At 39.7% G+C, this 23,306-nt stretch overlaps 1 protein-coding gene across 2 annotated transcripts in view; it reads right to left on the reverse strand.

Moving 5' to 3' along the window:
* Nucleotides 1–23,306, reverse strand: part of LOC133650567 (unconventional myosin-Ic-like) — a 38,821-nt gene continuing 15,515 nt past the window's right edge. The window contains exons 7-32 of one of the 2 annotated variants that reach the window (XM_062047952.1): nucleotides 23,196–23,294; nucleotides 22,993–23,106; nucleotides 22,849–22,920; nucleotides 22,655–22,774; nucleotides 22,491–22,573; nucleotides 22,308–22,413; nucleotides 21,128–21,208; nucleotides 20,964–21,055; nucleotides 20,781–20,875; nucleotides 14,226–14,272; nucleotides 14,081–14,176; nucleotides 13,734–13,839; nucleotides 9,694–9,811; nucleotides 9,496–9,609; nucleotides 9,339–9,415; nucleotides 9,184–9,252; nucleotides 7,963–8,047; nucleotides 7,667–7,826; nucleotides 5,951–6,034; nucleotides 5,766–5,859; nucleotides 5,645–5,700; nucleotides 5,432–5,567; nucleotides 2,898–2,968; nucleotides 2,725–2,822; nucleotides 2,555–2,654; nucleotides 1–2,450 (exon numbers count right to left, since the gene is read on the reverse strand). In XM_062047952.1, coding sequence (XP_061903936.1) covers nucleotides 2,424–2,450; nucleotides 2,555–2,654; nucleotides 2,725–2,822; nucleotides 2,898–2,968; nucleotides 5,432–5,567; nucleotides 5,645–5,700; nucleotides 5,766–5,859; nucleotides 5,951–6,034; nucleotides 7,667–7,826; nucleotides 7,963–8,047; nucleotides 9,184–9,252; nucleotides 9,339–9,415; nucleotides 9,496–9,609; nucleotides 9,694–9,811; nucleotides 13,734–13,839; nucleotides 14,081–14,176; nucleotides 14,226–14,272; nucleotides 20,781–20,875; nucleotides 20,964–21,055; nucleotides 21,128–21,208; nucleotides 22,308–22,413; nucleotides 22,491–22,573; nucleotides 22,655–22,774; nucleotides 22,849–22,920; nucleotides 22,993–23,106; nucleotides 23,196–23,294 — 2,400 coding nt within the window. In that variant the 3' untranslated portion in view covers nucleotides 1–2,423. The remainder of the gene's footprint in view (nucleotides 2,451–2,554; nucleotides 2,655–2,724; nucleotides 2,823–2,897; nucleotides 2,969–5,431; nucleotides 5,568–5,644; nucleotides 5,701–5,765; nucleotides 5,860–5,950; nucleotides 6,035–7,666; nucleotides 7,827–7,962; nucleotides 8,048–9,183; nucleotides 9,253–9,338; nucleotides 9,416–9,495; nucleotides 9,610–9,693; nucleotides 9,812–13,733; nucleotides 13,840–14,080; nucleotides 14,177–14,225; nucleotides 14,273–20,780; nucleotides 20,876–20,963; nucleotides 21,056–21,127; nucleotides 21,209–22,307; nucleotides 22,414–22,490; nucleotides 22,574–22,654; nucleotides 22,775–22,848; nucleotides 22,921–22,992; nucleotides 23,107–23,195; nucleotides 23,295–23,306) is intronic. The other variant, XM_062047953.1, reaches the window with a different exon arrangement.

A 23,306-nucleotide genomic window follows, 5' to 3' on the forward strand; every position in this document is an offset into this window, starting at 1 on the left:
CACACACACACACACACACACACACACACACACACACACACACACACACACACACACACACACACACACACACACACACACACACACACACACACACACACACACGTCAGTGTTTAATTTATTTGTGGGCACAAATAAACTCACTGGTGCTTCCAAATTCACCCTCACTCATAAACTATTTATGGAAGTGTGACGAATGTATTGTAAATCCGCCTCAAAACACACCTCATACACACCTGCCTTGCCAGGGAGAAGATGCAGCAGAAGAATCTGTGGCGTCAATTTTGCAAATGTAACATTTACAACATGCGATACAAAATAGATGGATAGATGAAATAAAGTAAAAGAGAGAAGTGTGTCTTGCGTCGTGCATTTATTTGGTAATCAAATGAAAGAGGTCATCAAAGGTGAAGTATTTGCCGCATCAGCGGAGATCCACCTCCACAAGCCTAGAGAGTGTGCATACAAATACGTTGCGAGGCATGCAGAAAGTTAAGGTTTTTGCTTTTTTCAGTCAATAACGCAAAGGCAACAGCTTTAAGTAAAATAGGAACTTATTTTCAGATCTCCAGGATATTCGTACTTGCTCCTTGCTCGTATCTGTACTTGTACTTTTGTCCACACTTCCGGTTACACTCTACCGCAAAGACTTCTGGGTAATGTAGTTACTCTACAAGTACCACCACACAGAAAACCTGCAGAAACAAATCACTTCCATGAGTGCCAAGAACTTGAACACGCAGCTTGGAGACACCATTCTGTTATTTGGCAACACTTTGCCCTCTTGGTGAAATAATTAAACCAATTATGTGGCTCTTGGACCATTTGTGGGAAAAAGTGTTTTTATGGACCGGCAGCACATTGTAGAAATAAAATTGAAACCCCAGCAAAAAGGCATAGTTTCATGTGGAAAAGCTAAAATGTTAATATTAAAAACTAATAAAGACACAAATATTTGTCTTTAGATATACAGTATGTATACCATTGTATTAGCCAGTTTCATTTTAAATAAGACGATGATTTCAGCAACAACTTCTGTTGTCCTTTGTAGTTTTTACCAAAACATTTAAATCGTTATAGAAAATTGAGTTTTCAGAGAAAAAAGATGTGATTTTATTTTTGGCCTAAATCATGCAGCCCTTGTAACACTATTGCTAAATGTTTCAAATAAGAACATAAAACAGTGACTTACAATGTTCGCTCTCACTGGGATGCCGACTAATGGGATGGTTGTATTTTTCAGCACTATTTGTTAAACTTGAGATACTTAATTCAGAATAATCCACACCCCTCGGATAAAAATTGCTTCCTAGTAATGTTGCGTTGGTCTTATGCTGTGTTCCGTTTGTTGAGGGCTAAGTTTAGGGCCATATAGTATCAAGTTAGTAGCGTGTGGATTTTCAAAGTTGACCAACTTCCCAGCTTGGTGCCACAACCTTTTTCTACTATACAGGTGAGATGCATGATTTATAATCATGCATTATATTTTACTAACTCAAAAGCAGTCGAGCAGCAGGTCGCGGGTCGCAACTAACGCTCTTAGCAGCTCAAGCTAAGTATTAGGTAGTAGCTGGCTACTTGCTCGTGGTCAGAGGAGCAGTGTGAGCAATGAGATTTGTTGCTACACTACAAAAGTAGTTCCTCTGTGTTATCTCTTACAATAATGTCGCGGCAGCTTGGTTAATATGCAGATCACAGCATGTAAATGGAGCGTTGTTGGCCTTTTGGAAACGATTAATTCCAATTATCCATATTCTTAGACGCATTGTATTAGCAGTTTTTAACGACTTAGAACTCACAGAAAAAGGAAATATGTGTGTTCTTGTCTCACATAAGGATTATGGATGACGGGCAAAATAAGTGCATTTTTCCTTGCAGAAGGGTGATCTGAAGAAAGCTAGTGAGTTACTTTTACATGATTGGTTGTGGCAAAAATATTTGGCGCTGCGTGTTCGTCCTTGCTCATAAACCCATTATAACGCTCATACCAGAGAGTGGGAGGCTTCACTGGGAAGAATCATTAGTTTTTAGCAAAAAATATAGTGGAGACTTTAGGAAAACTCTGAAATGGGAGCATGTGTTATTCTTCTAGGGTCCCCCTTCTATTAGCACTGGCGGCTCTATCTTGTGACATTAGGAAGAGCGCTGTCGGAATTGTTGAGATTATTCGAATCCTTGATGTTTGAAGTTATTGAATTTGTAAAAAACATTTCAATATTAACAAAAAACTATATATTGGTCTCCCCTTTTTAAATTGCCGTATCTCAAATAGACGCTCGGTAAACCCCTGGTCACTATATGAGGAAATATGGTATGAGTGTATGAGGGTTTTACAATACACATGCTGCATTTGTGGTGACAGTAAAGCTTAACCCTTCAGTAAGCGAAAAGTGTTAGTTAACATTTGGTTGAATTGTGCTTCTTCATGTGGTGTTGATCCGAGGAGCAGTCTATGGCACAAAGTCAAATTGAATGCAGGAATTAGGCTTTTTTAGATATATATAATCCACAATGATTATGATTTGACTCTACATGTGAGCATCTGCTAACTCACCACTAACAGATGTCCTCTTTTGCCTTTGGCCACCTTCAGCTCTGAGCCCCTGACGAAATCTACAATTCCCTCGGTGCCTCGAGCCCCTGCATACCTAATACTAATAAAAAGACAGCTCTGTTAGAACACCCTTTGTGGACCTCTGCTGCAGCAGTTGGAGAGAGTCTCACCTGCCAGGCTTGATGTTGATATAGTTTAACATGCGGGCTATAAGGGCTAGTTTTGTCACTAGCTCTATCACATGGTTGCAGTGCAGCAGCACATCACCCTAATGGGGGAGATACATGCAGATTGAGGGTGACCCCATGTTTACACACAAATAAACAGATATTTACTGCTCTACCTTTTGCTTGTTGTCATCAGTGGGCATGTGCAGAACGACCATTCCATCGCTGAGAGAGCTCACAGATATACCTTAGTGTTGAATTGAGAAAATCTTGAGTCGCTTAGCAGGAGGTGGACACAAAAAATGCAGTAACAGTACAGCATTAGCTCGCTTTTTGTACGCCTGCCAGTTTTGTTTGATTTAGTTTTTGGAGTGACTCAGTCTCCAACCAAAATAACCCACCATGGGGCCAAACATGCCATGATTTGTTAGTGTTGGACACCCAGGCTATAAAGACAGCAGTAATGTGCAGAAATATCTGTCCTAAATCCCACTCACACTGAGCGAATCCACATGCAAAACACAAAGTACAAAAACAAATAAGAGGAAAAAGGCAACAGAATGCATCTAATATACAATTTACACTTACATTGGTAATACCCTATGCTGAAGAATTTCTCCTAATTAGTGGTTACAAACTGAGCCGCCCTTCCCTATGCACAAGTTTGCTGTGCATAGGGCCCCACGATCCCTGGAGGGCCCAATTTTGCGTGAAGAACCTGATGTAAAATGTCAATGAATAACATGGGGCTTCATATGAAATTTTACCCCACATGTATCCTTGGCCACTTCCTGCTCTGTTACCAATAAGAATATAAAGATACATTTCCCCCACAATTCTCATCATCCCCCATGGCAAGCAACATAAGTGCTGGGCTTGTATAATAAACAGCCATACTGTGCTGAGAGTAAACACTCATACTGAGATCGAATACCGGTTGAAGATGGGTCAGGAAGATATGAAAATATATCCTTAAATTATGTTACATTTATCAAATTGCACTGAAAAATTAATTATTGAACAATTTATTTTCCATAAATTAATTTTAGACTAAAACATGCATTAACTTCAATTCAAGTTTGATTGAAAAGTATAAAAATTGTTTTTTGTTTTTTTTTTATGTGCGGTGCCCTGAAAATACAATAATTTTTAGCCAGAGGTGGCACTAATTACAAACAGCTGCAAACCACAGCCTCCTCAGTAAAAATAATGCACTCAACATCCATCCATCCATTTTCTACTGCTTAATCCCTTCGGGGTCGCGGGGGGCACTGGAGCCTATCTCAGCTACAATCGGGCGGAAGGCGGGGTACACCCTGGACAAGTCGCCACCTCATCGCAGGGCCAACACAGACAACATTCACACTCACATTCACACACTAGGGCCAATTTAGTGTTGCCAATCAACCTATCCCCAGGTGCATGTCTTTGGAGGTGGGAGGAAGCCGAAGTACCCGGAGGGAACCCACGCAGTCACGGGGAGAACATGCAAACTCCACACAGAAAGATCCAGAGCCCGGGATTGAACCCAGGACTGCTAAGGACCTTCGTATTGTGAGGCAGACACACTGTTTTACATGCAGAAAACAATGGGAAATACATTTAATGACAAATGAAATGAATAAGTGAAGATTTAACATCACTTCATTGTGATGAGGGTGATAGCCAATCTTAAATTAAATTGTGTTTCTCACCTGTGTTGAGTGCACATAAAACAAGAAACAAAAGCAACAAAATAAGCAGAAGTAATAGATAGAAAGGTGAAAGTGGCAGCACTTTGATAAATAAGGTGAGAAACACAATTTAATTTAAGATTGGCTATCACCCTCATCACAATAAAGTGATGTTAAATCTTCACTCTTGCCTTTCATTTGTCATTAAATGTATTTCACATTGTTTTCTGCATGTAAAACAAGAATTATTCTCTGTAAAATGTGTTTTGTGCTAATACTTTTTCAAATTTAAATTATTTCTTATCGGAAAAAAATGCTTCAGTTTTGTACGATTTTGTCTTTGTCTATCTTTTTGGAACGGATTTCTAACAAAAACAGAGGTACAACTAACTGTATTTGGATGGTTGTAATCCCCTATAAAAATGCTGAGAGTGCTGTTGTTGAGGGCAAACGCCAATTGTTGAACAATTGCTCAGCTGGGATTGCTAAAACACTTTCAGCATTGCTCATATAATTATACAACACTTTGCAAAAGTTTTAAGTCACCATTAAATATGTTGTTTTAATGTGCACAAAAAACTACAATGTCATTTTTTAGAGCGCCGACTTCTCTGCCAACACTGGATTGTTACCATTTAAAAGGGCTTTATAAATAAAGTTGATATGGTATGGTAAAAAAAGTGAATTTATGTTTGTAATGTCATTCAAAAAAGTGAGAGAGCAAGCTACTTCCTGGTTCGTGGAGAAAGACAAACAGATGAGGGGGTGCCCTAGTGACTGATATAACGACAAATTAGTTTATAAGCACCTTTATCCAGATCCTCACCAAAATGTAACGTATTAGCCCATTTGTCACCCTCTAAGCTACTTTTTTGTGCAATCTTACAGGTCAGTCCTATTACAGTATTTTCCATTTTTAAGTGTAAAAAGACTGTTGTGAAAAATATAATTAAATCAACATAATTAGAATTGGCCTTAAAATGTTGCACAGTAGACATTCTTTAACCTTGTTATACTACAATGATGGTAATTAAGACCTCCGAGAGAAGCGTAGTCGATCTTCTGCTTAATCTTGGTCTTGTCAACCAGCACAGCAAAGGTGCTAGAGAGCAGCAGCTGCCGAGGTCGAGGCTTGAAACCTCTTCTGTCGTACTTTGTGACTGGGACGCCATACTGAGGAGCACAAGCAGATGTACTGAGTTGCAGCTCGACTATCCATTCAAACATTTTAACTATAAGGACAGTCTCACCTGCACTTTGTCACTGCCGAGTGTCTGGAGAACTTTGAGATTGATCTGATCACGTTCTATAAAAAGCACCAGGAAAATTAGATACTGTATATTTGTAATTAGATAGGGTGTCAACACGCACCAATCCTGGTGTCCAAAAACAGCCAGCCGACGCTCTGAGGATAGTTGTCTTTCTGATCCTTGAAGATCTCGCTGGCAACCACCTTTTGCGTCATCTAGCCGAGAGAAAGCCATCACGCAAACTTGTCGAATCCGCACTGTTTTGATTCAGTGAGAGCATGCATTATTTCAATTTGTCACACAAACTTGATTTTTCCATTCGGGCTGGATCCTGTTGCAATACTTCATGACCATGTTTCGCATGTGCAGTTTCCAGAGCTGCTCTGAGGCCTGCAGGTGACAGCAAAATATACAATCCACATTTCTATTTACAGAGCAATGTGGGGCAACATAGTATCATTAAGAATGGCTCTAAGAAGGATTACTCTCGATACTTCTCAGATGGAAACGTAAAAAAATGACAATATGAACGAGCGTAGTTGAAAGCTTCAAAAACTTCTTTGTAAATATTGGACCAAATCCATAAGAAAAGATTACGGATCCTTTGTCAGTTGAGGACTTGAATGATACCATAGAAAGAAAAAACAACTCGATGTTCCTCACTACTGTCTGCAGCTCTAAATATATCTTGCGGCGTACCGTACTGGGACCAAAATTGTTCAATCTCTACTGTATATAAACGACATTTGTAAAGTTACAACGGATTTAAAGTTGGTACTATTTGATACTAGTTGATACATTCAAATTTTGTTAAGAAGATAACACACATACGCTAATACAAATAATAACATAAGAAATTATTAAATTAAAGAGAGGGTTTTACGAAAATCTTTGAATCTCAGTAAAACTAAAATAATGCTATTTGGTAACAGTAAAAGAGAAAGTCAAACACAAATACAAATACACAATGTAGACATTGACAGGGTAAAATTAATATTGTTTTTAGGTGTAATTAATAGACGATAAAATTAACTGGAAATATCATACAAAATTATATAACATAAGGTGGCAATACATACTTTAATAATGAACATAACAAAATAAGTTCTGGACCAAAAATCACTCCAAATTTTTGTACTGCTCGCAAGTGTTCCCATATATGTTACCATATTTGTATTTTATTGTGTAGAAATATGGGGAAATAATTACAAAAGTACAGTTTATTCAGTCACTGTTTAAAAAAAAAAGAAGTAAGTTAGAATAATATATAATGTTAGCTATCGAGAACATTGAAACCCTTTTATTTATTGAATCAAAAATATTGAAATTCAATGACTTGGTGCATTTGCAAACAGTTAAATGTACATGGCAAACTATGACCTGCTACCCAATAATGTACAACAATTCTTCTCAACAAAAGAGGAGAAATATAACCTTACAGAAAAATTTAACTTAAATAATTTATATGCACATACAACACTTAAGACCATTAGTATATCAGCATGTGGAATTAAATTATGGAATGGATTAAGCAAAAAAGTCCTGATAAACATATTGAACCTTATCAAAAAACAAGCCAATCTTATTCATCTCATTATGTCAATCACAACTTACTTAAGTATTTATTCATGACAACTTTATTAATTATTTATAAAATGTTTTGAATGACAAATTGAGCGCAGGAAGTGAAAAAAATTGTTAGAAATTGCTATGAAACGGAAAAGATGTTGGATTAAATATGCTCTGCTTCTTCCTACTCCTTTTCGGACATTTTCTAATGAGAAACTGGAAATATGTGATGTATCATACTGTAACTGTATGTATGTTCGAAACGAACTAATATCATAACCATAACCATGACCTACTATTTATGACTAATGACGGTTTTAGCTTCAATGGGCAGGACCCATGTATAGAATGCTGCTGTGCGGAAATGCCAATGTGGCCCATAGCTAAAACCAACACTATTAATGACACTCAAGGTTTCCTGGTGATGTTTCTGTACACAATAACTGAATTTACCTCAGTCACAGAGGGAGGAGATGCCAGCCAGCTTTTGTCCAAAACACTTGTGGGTAGGTTTTTGCTAAGCTTAATGAGGAAGGAGTAGCGCACATGATCCAGGAAGTATTCATTTTCCGGGCAGTAGTCCTCATGACGATAGATGAAGCCTTTTATGAACCTGACAGTTAAATAAACACAAGGACAAACTAACCAGACAAGTCTTTAGGTACATCTGAAATATGATTATGTACAGTACATGTGCACCTAATCTTGTGAGTGTAATTTAAAAATGTATAACAAAGACAGTTAGGCACCTGCGTATCAACTCAGCAGCCTGTCGGCGCCTCCTTGCCCTCCGGCGTCCTTTCATCCCTCGCCACGCAGACTGAATCACTATGACTATACAGGCACGTACAATATGTTAGGATATACATTAAATATGCGTATAAAATGACATTAATAGCATGCATGACAGAGTTTTTTTTTTAAATTCATCATAAAAAATAATAAATATATACCAAAACATCTGTATATACAGGATATTGTAAAGTCTCTTTAAATTGTAAATTTACCAAATAAATTATAAAAACAATTTAACAGTCAAATCTATGTAAATTATTACAAAGTGTTTTTAATACACCACCATATGGCACTATTAGTTGCACAAAGCATATTAAAGGGCCCATCTACTGCTGACAACATTTACACTTATTTTATAGTTCTGGAACCAAAAAATTATATCTGTAGGTCAAATTCTCTGCAAAACAATTTCATACTGTGTAGTATGTGTTTTGGTAGCATCTTCATCCCGAATCACGATATCTTCACACAAAATATAATATAATATAATGTTGCAGGTTGTAGCCATACAACTAAAGAAGGGGTCAGCCTGCATACATTTCTAAATTATGGGAATATGAAGAAAGTATGGACCTCTCCAGTCTAATTGACTAGCACCAAATGAATTGACCAAGAGGGAGGAGTGTAATTTGTAGCAATCATTTTAATAATTCCGACTAAAAACCAAAAGTGTTTTTGTTGGAGTTTGAATGGAAAACATTTAAATGACTCAAGTCAAAAGCTAGCTCTAAAATCAAGAGCATCCTCAGGGGGAAAAGTCAAAACCTGTGAAAAAACAGTTAAACGGCGCTCGAAAACGAGAGAAAAAGAAGATAAGCTGCTAGTATTCTATTTTGCGTCCTCTTCTACTGTTGTTTTCCTCAAGATGCTAGAGAAAATGATTAAATAGCATGAGGAAACACAGCCCATGTGTTTAGGACTCTTGTGTAAGGGGGCTTAGAATTTGGTGCTATGCCCTCGATGGTGACATGTAAGGTGAGCTAACATTAATATTTTCAAAAGAGTTGAATTTGAATTCAGTTTTTGCAAATCTGTGGTAAAGAAATGCATTTTATAATTATTTTTATGTGTATATTTGTAATGTAATTTTAACTTACATTAAAGAAAAAAAAACATGTACAGTTTCACAATTTCAACAACGATTGCAATTAGAGTAATGTGGAAGGTGTACTGACTTGCATGTCTGATGCGTTTGTATTTGGCTCTCTCTCTGTAGCCTCTCCACGATGTCTGCAGGGTCAAAGCTGAGACAGAGAACATGCAGTTAGCAGGGAATTATTTAAAAAAATATTTTTTTTTTTTAACCTCTGCTTGTAATCGTGTCACACACCTATCTCTGGTTTTTTGGCTTGAAGTGCATCTTCAGTTAGAAAAACAGTTTTGGGCAAATGGATGAATATTTTGGACCTGCCGAGAATTTTAGTAAAAAAATTGAAAACTAGAAGACATCAAAAATGATTAAAGATCCCCTTGAGAGCAAACATTACCTGCCAAGTTTGTACTCCTCTGGTTGGTAGCCCAGGTAGTTTACCAGTGTGGCCACACCATCTTCAAGCCTACCATCCCAGTTGGGCCACGTCTCAGGACACAGAGGCTTGTACCTGAAGGTGTTACCACGTAAACATGACGACAGAAGGACAAACTCAGAATATCCAGAAGACCTGCGACTGAAGTGAGTGAGTCACCTTTGCAGGAAGGCTTCAAAGCTGCGTCTGTAGGCAAAGCCAGCTCTTCTAACCCTAAGGTTTTCCATCAGGCCTAGGTACCTCACCTGATGTCTGACAAGAACTTCATCAAAGTGCCCTGCAGGTGGAAATCATATCAGTTTGTGTGAGATATCGTGCTTGTGATACAGTGCATCTGGAAAGTATACACAGCGCTTCACTTTTTCCACATTTTATTATGTTACAAACTTACACAAAAATAGAATAAATAAAATTTGGTCTTCAAAATTCAACATAATGACAATATGAAAAGTTATTTATTTTTATTTTGCTAATTTCTTACAACTGAAAAATTACATGTACATACGTATTCACACCCTTTGCTCAATACTGTGTTGATGCACCTACCTTTGGGCAGTTTCACCCATTCCCTTTTTAGCACCTCTCAAGCTCCATCAGAATGGATGGGAAGTGCTGGTTTTCATCCAGGATGTCTCTGTACATTTCTGCATTTATCTTAGTTTAGTCAAGAGGTTCTTAACCTTGTTTGAGGTACCGAACCCTACCAGTTTCATATGCGCGGTCACCGAACCCTTCTTTAGTGATCTTTATTTTTTATTTTTTTCAAATTCAAGACAAAGTTATGTTTTTTTTACTGGTGCACAAAATGAACCGTGCATGAACATCCCCTTCTTCAAAGAACAAAACCAACACAGTGCATGAACTCAACAAATTACACACCTGCAAATCAGTGTGACTTCTGCTGTTGCCGTATCCACAATACGCCGATAGGGAAAAGTTTTTATTCACACGATGAGTCGGGTGTGTCTTGACCTCCGCCGAACCCCTGAGGCCGACTCACCAAACCTCTAGGGTTCCATCGCACCCAGGTTAAGAACCACTGGTCTAGTCAGAATAACCCGATGGTCACTCTCACAGAGCTCCAGCATTCCTCTGTGGGGAAAGGAGAACCTTCCAGAAGGACAACCATCTCTGCAGCAATCCACCAATCAGGCCTGTGTAGTAGTGGCCAGACGGAACCCATTTCTTCGTAAAAAGTTTGCCAGAATACATCTGAAAGACTCCCAGACCATGAGAAACCAAATTCTCTGGTCTGATGAGACAAAGATTGAACTCTTTGGCGTGAATGCCAGGCATCATGTTTGGAGGAAACCAGGCACCGCTCACCACCAGGCCAATACCATCCCTACAGTGAAGCATGGGGGTGGCAGCATCATGCTGTGGATATTTTTTTTAGTGGCAGGAACTAGGAGACTAGTCAGGATAGAGGGCAATATGAATGCAGTAATATACAGAGACATCCTGGATGAAAACCAACTCTTCCCATTCAACCTGATGGAATTTGAGAGGTGTTTTAAAGAGGAAAGGACAAAGAGGAATGGGTGAAACTGCCCAAAGACAGGTGTACCAAGCTTGTGGCTTTGTATTCAAAAAGACTTACGGCCGTAATTGCTGCCACAGGTGCATCAACAACATATTGAGCAAAGGCTGTGAATACTCATGTACATGTCAATTTTTATTTCTTGTTTTTTTATTTTAATAAATTGTCTATTCTTTTTAAACCTTTTCACATTGTCATTATTAGGTATTGAATGTATTCCATTTTGGAATAAGGCAGTAACATAACAAAATCTGGAAAAAGTGAAGCGGATCTGCAGATTGCAGATTATACACGATTTATGTAAGTGGGTTACTTAGCCTCAACCAAAGAGGTTATGTTATCATAGAATAGCACAGAATAAACCTGTTAGTTCTGCATTGGGGATATTCAAGTTTCACATTAGCAGCACACATGAATGTGTCAGTATCAGAAAAAGACAGAATGTCAATGAAATGTCCACTGCAGAGGACACTGGTTCTTAAGAGGATTTATGCAGATGGTGACTGTACATAATGAAATAAAAACCAAATATACAGATGAATATAGCTACTTTACTTGTACGTATCTTGTTGGTAAAAAACTATACCTGTATGCAGTAAATAAGAACGCAATATTGTGAGTGAATACACAAGCTATACTAACAGCAGTGGAGTGACAATTATACTTGAGTGAATGACTGTAATGTACATATTATTTACATATTATAACAGCAAAAAGACCTCTTCTTCACACACTTTGAGGTGAAGGAGTCTGTCACTGAAAGGAGCTTAGATTGGTAAGCATGATAACACAAAAAGAACTAAACTAATTCCTGGGAAACTTTGTGGCGTGGTAGGACATGATCGAAAATTAACCGTTTTGTTTGGTGTGGATATGTTTAAAGGGGTAACGTCATGTTTCTTAGAATTTGTCCTACAATCCCTATGAGAGACAAGAACACACATCTTTTACCTTTTATGTGTATTCGAAATGGTAAAAACTGGTAATATAGGCAGCTAACAATGCAGGTTATGGGATTCATCTATTACCCTGGAGCTCTAAAAAACATCCAAAAACTGCCAATAATGCTCCATTTACTGCAATGACCTGCATATTAACCAAGCTATGGCAACATTATTATTGTAAGATCTAACACAGAGGAACTACTTTTCTGGCACAGTGACATATAGCCTTGCTCACACTGCTCCTCTGACCACTAACAAGTAACCAGTTACTAGCTACTAGCTAGCTTGAGCTGCTAGTCAGGTTGGTTGCAACCCGCCATAACATAAAGGAGGAGCTGCTGCTGTATTGCCTATGAGTTAGTAAAAGTTAATGCTAGATTATGAATCATTCATCTCACCTGTATAGTAGAAGTTTGTGGGACCAAGCTCGGAAGTTGGTAAACTTTGAAAATCCACACACTATCAACTTAATACTGTATGGCTCTTCTACAAATGGAACACGGCATAAAACCATCGCAACATCACTATGATACAGAATTTTTATGAGTGAGGATTATTCTGAATTCAGCAGCTCAAGGAGCGCACAAGTGCTGAAAGATACAAACATCCTATCAGTCGGCATCCCAGTGAAAGCGAACATTGTGTGTCATCTGTCACATTCACGTCCTGTTATGTTTCCTTACTTAGTGCTTATTTTCTGTCAGCGCTCTTATTTTAGTTCCACTTCTTGCTTGTCTACCTGAGCGCTATTTCCCCTCACCTGATGCTGATTGGCAGCCTGGCCACACCTGTTGTCAATCAGCTGGCTGCTATTTATGCCTGCCTTGCCCTCCAGTCAGGGCTCGTTGATTGTTTCCTGTTTCCTGTGTTTCCTGCATGTGCGCTTACCAGTGGCCCTATTTCCTTTTGGCATTAAAGTCATGTTTACCTGCGCTACGCCTGCCATCTCGGCATCTTGGGTTTCAAGACCAACAGAACCTGACACATTGTAAGTCACTGTTTTATGTTTTATTTGAAACCTTTAGCAATAGTGTTACGTGATAATGCCAAGGTTCTCATGAAGTCTACCATTAGTAGTAGCAAACATAGACAGTAGCAAAAATCTGAGCCGAGAATGCCGTTGTGGCTTGTGCAGCCCTTTGAGACACTTGTGATTCAGGGCTGTGTAAGTCAACTTTGATTGATTGACAGTGCTCTCTATGTTGTTGTCTTTCACAAAAGTAACGTTTGTTAGGTGAAACCAGTGAGCCCACAATAGTTTTGGTAATGCTTAAAATGTAATACTGTAAATATTATCATGAATGTGACTGTTACTATATTACATACATACTTACAGCATGTATAAAAACAGTGTCAGAGGTTTTTAGATCACATTTCCATTACCTGTATTGTTAGCCGCCTCTTACTAGCAGTTTTTATTATTCAGAATGTACAGAAAAGGGAAAGACATGTGTTCTTGTCTCACATAAGGGTTGTGGATGATAGGTAAAACTCCAAAAAAGTGCAGTTCCCCTTTAAGAAATTCTAACAGTTAGCCCTTTTTATGTATGTAGCTATGTAATAAACAAATAGTACAAACACCACTAAGTATGACGGCCTGTTTCTTAACACATTTATTGTCAATCTAAATAAGTGTTATCTTAGTAAAGGCATTTATTATAGCTCTTGTCTATGATCTCATGATACTATGTAGAGTGTATATAGTATCACTTTACCTGGCTGCTTGGCATCATTAGGTTTAATACAGCGCACATATGATGGCTCTTTGGTCATGAGGATCTCCATGAGTTTCAACAGGCTGTTTTTAAAGTGAGTGGCAGCCTGGAGAAATGATAACAATGGTTAAGCCACTGGTATCACTGTTTATAAACATAATTGTTTCACTTTCAAAATCACCTCACAAAAACAAAGCATTTGCAAGACAGAGAGAGAGAGAGACAGAGTGAGAAAGAGAGAGACAGAGAGAGAGAGAGAGAGAGAGAGAGAGAGAGAGAGAGAGAGAGAGAGAGAGAGAGAGAGAGAGAGAGAGAGAGAGAGAGAGGAAAGTGAGAATTGTTGATACCATCTGTGGGCGTTTCTGGTCCGTCACTTCCTCTCTGGAGAAGCAGTGACTTATGATCTGGTTGTCTGACTGGCACATGACCTGAACACACGCCAACTTCATTCAACCATGTCGACACAGTTCTAACCACTTGGAATGTTGTTACCTCTTTTAGGTTCCTGTTCATAGAGTCATTGTTCTTGTCGAGGAAACCTAAAGAGGATATAAATACAGTTTTTCATGGATACAGTAGGTTGTAATATATCAGAGGTGGACAATAATTCTGACATTAATTTAAAACATATACCTGTTTATACATGTATATATCTGAATTTATATTTGTTAATATTGACAAATGTGGTGTTTTAGACTGCACTATTGTTCAATTAAGTACACTTATGTCTAGTTTATGTGCTTTTGCAGTTCATCTCAAATAGTGGGGAGCGCGGTGCCAGGGAGGGGGGTGCGTGTCACCTCGAGGAACATATTTATTTGTTCTACCAGAATATGATGAAACCAGTGACGTGCGGTGAGGTTCATGACTGGTGAGGCACTAACTTCATCACAGTCAGATTTACAAACATATGAACCCCAAATAGTATCTTATTCACCATTTGATTGGCAGCAGTTAACGGGTTATGTTTAAAAGCTCATACCAGCATTCTTCCCTGCTTGGCACTCAGCATCAAGGGTTGGAATTGGTGGTTAAATCACCAAAAATTATTCCCGGGCGCGGCGCCACTGCTGCCCACTGCTCCCCTCACATCCCAGTGGGTGATCAAGGGGATGGGTCAAATGCAGAGGACAAATTTCACCACACCTAGTGTGTTTGTGACAATCATTGGTACTTTAACTTAACTTTAACTTTACACATACAAACTGTGGCACACAAAAAAGCACATTTAATTAAAAAAAATGTTATTATGGTCTTACCTTTACTTATAAGTGCGGGAACAGTGGTGTTTGTGTTGGAGGAGTTGTGAATGAATGAAATATGAAATCCGTGCTGCAGTCTGCAGGTGTACCTAATGTTGTGTCCCTGCGGTCGTTTGCGGCTCCTCCGGCGCGAGCATTGTTGTTTTTGCACTTTTTGGCTTCTTGTTAAGTGACTTTTTTTGGGTGGATTCGGTCTTGCACGTGGCGGGTTTGGGTGTGGGCTTTGGTTGGTGTGGCGCTCCCGTTGGGGGGTTCTGCGGTGGGGGTGCTTTAGCCGGCACAAGGAGGCGGGGTTACTGCGAGCCTCCCACAGTGTGTCTTCGCAGCAGTTTTATGATTGCTCAGCACAAGAAATACTTTGCACACATACAGTTGTTGACAAAATACACTGTACATTATATACCTCAGCTAACTAAACTATGGAAATGTATAATATAATTCATATTGCAATACAGTCTCACTGCACAGCAGGCCAGCAGTTAGCCGAGTCCGCAATCCATGTTGAGTGTCAGTGACGTGCCTCAACTGGCTGCTGATCACCGCACCGTCTCTTCTCAGTATTTGAACGGCAAATGTGAAAATTCAGCGATTTTGAATAAAAATAATCTAAAACTGGTGAAGTTAAATGGAAAATAACTTTATAGTATAATCACTGAATACATATAACAATTTAATTATTTTTTTTTCTTTTTAAATTGTTTTTCTTTCCATGATGGCAGGTGAGGCGGGGCCTCACCTGCCTCTAGTGACTGCACGTCACTGGATGAAACGTATATAGCACTTGGCTTCACTGTAAGCACAATGGGAGATGAGGAAAGACCGTTGTGTTGTTTCCTTTCATGTTAATAAGCTTACAATGTTATGCAGAGGTATTTGGTATAACAATATAGACAAATTAAACTATTTATAGTCACGGAGGAGAGTGGTGGGGGCGCAATATATTTTCTTCTTCCTTAGGGGTTTCAGTGCATTTTAGTTTCATCCTGAAATTTCACCTAAAAGCTAAACATCCCTAACTTTTTGTGAGTAGTGTCTGCAGTGTAAAGATAGGGGCCTGTTTTACTAAGATCTAAATACCTTGCGCTAAACAGCGTGTGCAATCTATAAAATAGTGTGTACCATTAGTGGGCTTCTTGCGAGCGATCTACTAAGACTGCACATTGGAAAAGTGGTGCAGACCATCTTATTGAAATGAGGATTTTGTGTGTACTATACGGAGTATCACCAGGGAGGCACTCTCATTTACTGCAGATCAATGTTATCATGCTCCTACCTGTGGCGTTTTGCTATGTTTTCAAACAAGCAGGAGACATCTCTCACTGAAGGTACTTAAAATGCAAAAAATGCATACTTCAAGAAGTTTTTATCACATAGAATATATGTTAGTAATATATATTCTGTGTGAAAAAACTTAAGTCCTTAAAAAATATTGAATGACATCAAAACGCATTAATTGAATTTGTTTTAATAAGCCCCTTAAAGGGGAACTGCAAAAAAAAAAAAAAAAGTTTGCCTATCGTTCACAATCATTATGAGAGAGAACACGGGTCTTTTTTTTTTAGGATTCTAAAGATGATAAAAAACGCCAAAAAAACCAACTCTGAAACAACTTCAAAACCCTCCATCAACGTTTTATATACACTAGGGGTGGGGGAAAAAATCGATTCGAATTCGAATCGCGATTCTGACGTTGTGCGATTCAGAATCGATTCTCATTTTTAAAAAATCAATTCATTATTTTTTATTTTTTTTATTTTATTTTATTATTATTATTTTTTTATTAATCAATCCAACAAAACAATACACAGCAATACCATAACAATGCAATCCCTCATTGACATTATCATTAGACATTAAAATAAAAAAGAACAATAGTGTCACAGTGGCTTACACTTGCATCACATCTCATAAACTTGACAACACACTGTGTCCAATATTTTCACAAAAATAAAATAAGTCATATTTTTGGTTCATTTAATAGTTAAAACAAATGTACATCATTGCAAACAGTTGATAAAACATTGTCCTTTACAATTATAAAAGCTTTTTACAAAAATCTACAACTCTGCTTGCATGTCAGCAGACTGGGGTAGATCCTGCTGAAATCCTATGTATTGAATGAATAGAGAATCCTTTTGAATCTTGGCAAAAATCTTACCCACACGATTATCAAATGTAATAGGAAAATTAATTCATACTGACCAAACTGGCTTCATGGAAGGTCGACAATCTTCAGACAATACAAGGAAATTGTTTAATGTTATTTACTATGCTAGAAGTCTCCATTATCCCACAGCAGTATGTACTGTTGATGCGGAGAAGGCATTCCACCGCATAAACTGGTCATTTATGTTTTGCACATTACGTAAATTTGGATTTGGAGATAATTTTATACAATGGATTAAGATGCTTTATGTAAGGCCCATGGCATCAGTCAAAACCAATAATCATATTTCAGAACCTTTTTTGTTAAAAAAGAGGAGTAAAACAGGGATGTCCTGCATCTGGATTATTATTTAATTTGGTTATTGAACCCTTAGCTGCAAAAATAAGAAGTGAAAATAATATTTATGGTATAAATATTGGCTCTCAGTATAATAAGCTATCGATGTATTGTGACGACATAATTTTTTTACCTGTCACATGTTAACTCCTGTCTTCTTTATATCAATAATGTCATCACTGAATATGGCTGTTTATCAGGGTATAAAGTTAATTGGGACAAATGTGACATATTACCACTTAATAAACACTGCAAGAAATTACAAGTTCAGAACTCCAAAATTAAATTGTATTGCATTATTATGGTATTGTTGTGTATTGTTTTCAAAAAAAAAATATTTTTTTTTTAAAAAAAAATCGTTTTTGAATCGAGAATCGTTTTGAATTGAAAAAAAAAAATCGATTTTGAATCGAATCGTGACCCCTAGAATCGATTTTGAATCGAATCGTGGGACACCCAAAGATTCCCAGCCCTAATATACACACTGCAAGTATACTGTATATATATTTAGTAACAGACAGGTTCATAACAATTTGTAATATGTAAAATATTAACCCTATTTTGGTCATTCCAAGCATTACCGGAGCTAATTTCCTCAGCACATTGATTTCGGTTCCCATAGCAACGTACTTCCTGTTTCTGGAAACAAACGTGTGAGGGGCGGAGCTTTCAACTGATCACCACCTGGTGGTGAGTTGGCTCCCATGGTGGGGGAAGATGCCGGACAGACCTGACAGGTCTGCTGGGAACGTCTGGCAGAGTCTCCCGTCAGAGAGAGTTTCAATTTCCACCTCCAGAATAACTAAACATGTTACTAGGCAGGCGCTGGACATTGAGTCCGAGTGGACCATGTTCCATGCCTCTATTGTCGAGGCAGCCAATCGGAGCTGTGGCCGCAAGGTGGTCGGTGCTTGCCGTGGCGATAATCCCAGGTATGGTAAGAGATGCCATCAAGCTGAAGGAGCCCAGAAGGAGTCCTATCGGGTCTTTTTGGCTCATGGGACCCCGGCGGCAGCAAACAGGTACCGACAGGCCAAGCGGTGTGCAGCTTTGGTGGTTGCAGAGGCAAAAACTCAGACATGGGAGGAGTTCGGAGAAGCCATGGAGAACGACTTTCGTAAGGCTTCAAAGCGATTCTGGACCACCATCCACCACCTCATAAGGGAGAAGCAGTGCACTGTCAACACCATGTAAAGTGGGGACCGTGTGCTGCTGATGTCAACTGGGGATGTTGTGGATTGGTGGAAGTAATACTTTGAAGACCTCCTCAATCCCACCTACACATCTTCCAATCAGGAAGCAGTGCCTGGGGACTCTGTGGTGGGCTCTCCTATTTCTGGGACTGAGGTTGCCGAGGTAGTTAAAAAGCTTCTTGGTTGCAGGGCCTCAGGGTTAGATGAGATCCGCCCGGAGTTCCTTAAGGCTCTGGATGCTGTGGGGCTGTCTTAAATGACAAGACTCTGCAGCATTGCGTGGACAATGGTAGCTGTCCCTCTGGATTGGCAGACTGGAGTGGTGGTTCTTCTATTTAAAAAGGGGAACCAGAGGGTGTGTTCCAACAATTGTGGGACCACACTCCTAAGCCTTCCCTGTAAGGTTTATTCAGGTGTACTGGAGAGGAGGCTACGCCGGATACTCGAACATTGGATTTAGGAGGAGCAGTGTGGTTTTCGTCCTGGTTGTTGAACTGTGCACCAACTATATACTCTCTGTAGAAACCCTGAGGGAGCATGGGAGTTTGCCCAACCAGTCTACATTTGTTTTTTGGACTTCGAGAAGGCATTCGACCGTGTCCCTTGGGAAGTCCTGTGGAGAGTGCTCAGAGGGTATGGGTTTTCGGACCGCCTGATTGTGGCGGTCTGATCCCTGTATGATTAGTGGTAGAGCTTGGTCCGACCCGTTTCCAGTGAGGGTTGTATTCCGCCGGGGATGCCCTTTGTCACTGATTCTGTTTACAACATTTATGGACAGAATTATCTAGGTGCAGTCAGGGCATTGAGGGGATCCGGTTTAGTGGCTGCAGGATTAGGTCTCTACTTTTCGCGGATGATGCGGTCCTGATGGCTTCATCTGGCCAGGATGTAAAGCGACTGGGGTGAAAATCAGCACTTCCAGGTCCTAGTCGATGGTTCTTGCCTGGAAAAGGGTGGCGTGCCATCTCCGGGTTAGGGAGGAGATCCTGCCCCAAGTGGAGGAGTTCAAGTACCTCAGGATCTGGTTCACAAGTGAGGGAAGAGTGGTTTGTGGGATCGACAAGTGGATCGGTGCGGCGTCTGCAGTGATGCGAACCTTGTATTGATCTGTCGTCGTGAAGAAAGAGCTGAGCCGGAAAGCAAAGCTCTCAGGGGCGGCGTGGCGAAGTTGTTAGAGTGGCCGTGCCAGCAATCGGAGGGTTGCTGGTTACTGGGGTTCAATCCCCACCTTCTACCATCCTAGTCACGTCCGTTGTGTCCTTGGGCAAGACACTTCACCCTTGCTCCTGATGGCTGCTGGTTAGCGCCTTGCATGGCAGCTCCCGCCATCAGTGTGTGAATGTGTGTGTGAATGGGTGAATGTGGAAATACTATCAAAGCGCTTTGAGTACCTTGAAGGTAGAAAAGCGCTATACAAGTATAACCCATTTATCATTTATTATTTATTTAATTTACCAGTCGATTTACGTCCCTATTCTCACCTATGGTCATGAGCTTTAGGTTATGACTGAAAGGACAAGATCACGGGTACAAGCGGCCGAAATGAGTTTCCTCCTTCAGGTGGCCAGGCTCTTTCTTAGAGATAGGGTGAGAAGCTCTGTCATTCGTGAGGAACTCACAGTAAAGCCGCTGCTCCTCCATATTGAGAGGAGCCAGATGAGGGTATCTAGTCAGAATGCCACCTGAACGCCTCCTTGAGGAGGTGTTTAGGGCACGTCCGACCGGTAGGAGACCATGAGGAAGACCCAGGACACGGTAAAAAGACTATGTCTCCCAGCTGGCCCTAGAACGCCTCGGGATACCCAGGGAAAAGCTGGACGAAGTAGCTGGGGAGAGCGAAGTCTGGGGTTCTCTGCTGAGGCTGCTGCTCCCGCGACCCAACTTTGGATAAGCGGAAAAAAAAGGATGGACGGATGGAGAAACGCAAAATGTATTGCACGTCTTATTCTGCTTACTTATAAGTCGCAATCCACTTTGCACGTCTTGTAGATCAGCTTTGCGTGTGCTATCAAGTTTGCATGTGTTTTAATACACGCAAACTTTGAGTACATCAGGTGAAAAATGTCTTAATGTGTGAGGGGATGCTTACCGTTGACATTGTAGTTGACTTCCCCAGCATAGTGCAGCAGCCTGAACTCCACTCTACTCATTACCTTCCGAGTTTTCCCATTTGCCAGCTTATGACTGCAAGACACACAGAAATACATACTGTACATATTGCGTCTCCTGTAGATATCGGAGGTAGTAGTACTTTGATAATGTTCAATCATACGTGACAAAATGGGGATGGTTGCCAAGTGTGTCCTCCAATTTCTCTAAAAATGAGGCATCACTCGTCTCTCCGGGTCTCAGGCACTCTTCGTTCTGCAAGACGCAAACACTACTTAACTGATGACAATGAGACACAGCATTTAGAAATGGAGATTAGATACACACCAAAATGGAGATGATACCCTTGTGCTTCTCTTCTATCAGGTCACAAATGATCTTGTTGTCAAAGTATGGCACCATCTCCCACTAAAGGAATATTATATTGGCATGGAAATATGTCAAACGTATAGGGCTTGAAAACGAGACGTGGAAACGCATTGCATTGTGGGTCTTGCTGGACTCTGACTTGCTTATTTATATGGCTGAATAGAAGACTCAGCTTAAAGGGGAAATGGGCTTTTTATTTTGCCTATCGTTCACAATTATTTTGAAAGACATAACGACGGATGGATTTTTTTTAATGCATTCGAAATATTAAATAAATATTAAAATAACGGTCCACTTACAGCGGAGCCAATGGGGGCTCCACTATTTCACTCATAAAATTCAATAAATAACCATTCAAAAAGCGCAAACAATACTCCATTTACATTTTGTGACTTGAATAACAACCAAGTAATTGATTATTATAGTAAAAAAGATATTGTTATCATAAGCGCTAACGCAGACAGTCACTTCCGTGGGTCCCTTTGTTAACATCAAGTGGTCTGCTGCTTTCTCGCTTCTTTGCTCCCTGTAAGTTTACTCTAGATCATGAGTCATGCATCTCACCTGGACATGGGACGTCTTGTAATGCGACAAGTTGGGACACTTTCACAGCCATTTAGGATCTGGAACTGGTAAGAAAGACACGAAAAGCGCTAGTTTCTTCGCCCACCCACCCTGCTCCTTTGGGAGGATTATGAGACATGTTTTATCTAAATGGGAATATATGAAAATCCTAGCAGTCGGCATTAATGACAGCAGACCTTGCTTATTATGTTTGTTGGCTCTCATAAAGTCTGCAGTAAGTAATAATCAGTGATGAAGAAAAAAAAAGCAAACATCGTGATGCGTTTTTCAAATTAAAGCATTGTGAATGCTTAAAATGAGTAAAAAATACGTAAATATTAAATGTTAGTATTAATGTGCCTGTTACTACATTACATATATAAAAACATCATGTATATAAAACCCAAATGGAGGTGTTTGGATGTTTTTAGGGGCTCTGTAGACAGAATTGAACAGCATTGTAAACAAAGCCTTTGTCCAACAAGTATGACGACCCAGCCCCACAATGCATTGCAAAATCACGTGGCCTTTCGAGCCTTATGGCTTTCAATGACAGATCAAAATATGTACTCACTGCTATCCCCTCTGTTGTGTATTCCTCTTGCTCAGATCTGAGAGTGAGCTCGATAAAGAGCTGCTGGAGCTTCTCACTGCAATAGTTGATGCAGAACTGCTCGAAACTATATAGAAAGAAGAGAGAAAAGGTGACAAAATAGTGCCGAAGAACAGATGAACGAGAAATGAACGTTACTCAGACCTGTTGTGCTCTAGGACCTCAAAGCCATAGATGTCTAGAAGCCCTATGACTGGGAAGGCTTTATTGCTGTGGTACATGTCATCCTGCATAACAATAAAGTTAACAATGGACATCAGGGAATGGTCACCGCTGTCTTTGTGTTGCTGTGGGAGCAATGACTGCACCTTCAGAGCTAGTGATTGGTTAATCTTCTCCACCAACCAAGTGAAAGTACGACCATAGACGGCTTTGGCTAAGGCGTCTCGGGCTGACATTGCCTGCTCAAAATTCAGTGGGATGATCACCTGTAATGCAAGAAAGGTAATAAACTATAAAACCACAGGCCAAACGCTCAGACCAAGAACAATAGGACCTTTACCTCCTCCTCCTTGGTGATGAGCTTCTTGTGAGTAAGAGCATTGCTCAAAGCTGAGGCATCAACACCCAGCAGCTGAAAAACAAGAACACATCTGTTCCTCCAATTATTTGCGCATATTACTAATACTTGTGAAAACATACTGACCTTTGCAACATTCGCTAATGGCGTCTCAGTGGTAATGTGCGCCTCGCCTTCCTCTCCTTCTCCAAACTGAGTGTTTCCCAGATGGAGAATGCTGGCAATGATGTTCAACACATTCTGAAATGAGGACAAATAATATTGAAATCAAACAAGGTTCTAAGAAACATAGTCTGGATGAAGACAGCGTACAGAACATTTTGACTAACCTGTATGTCTTCCTCAGTGAAGCCAATAACAGGCAGGGCATTCATCACGACTTTCCAATTATTCTTGTCACTCACGGAGCTGACTCTGGAACAGCTTCCCTGATCAAGATG

This window comes from Entelurus aequoreus, linkage group LG05 (genome assembly GCF_033978785.1).
Source record: "Entelurus aequoreus isolate RoL-2023_Sb linkage group LG05, RoL_Eaeq_v1.1, whole genome shotgun sequence".
NCBI lineage: Eukaryota > Metazoa > Chordata > Actinopteri > Syngnathiformes > Syngnathidae > Entelurus > Entelurus aequoreus.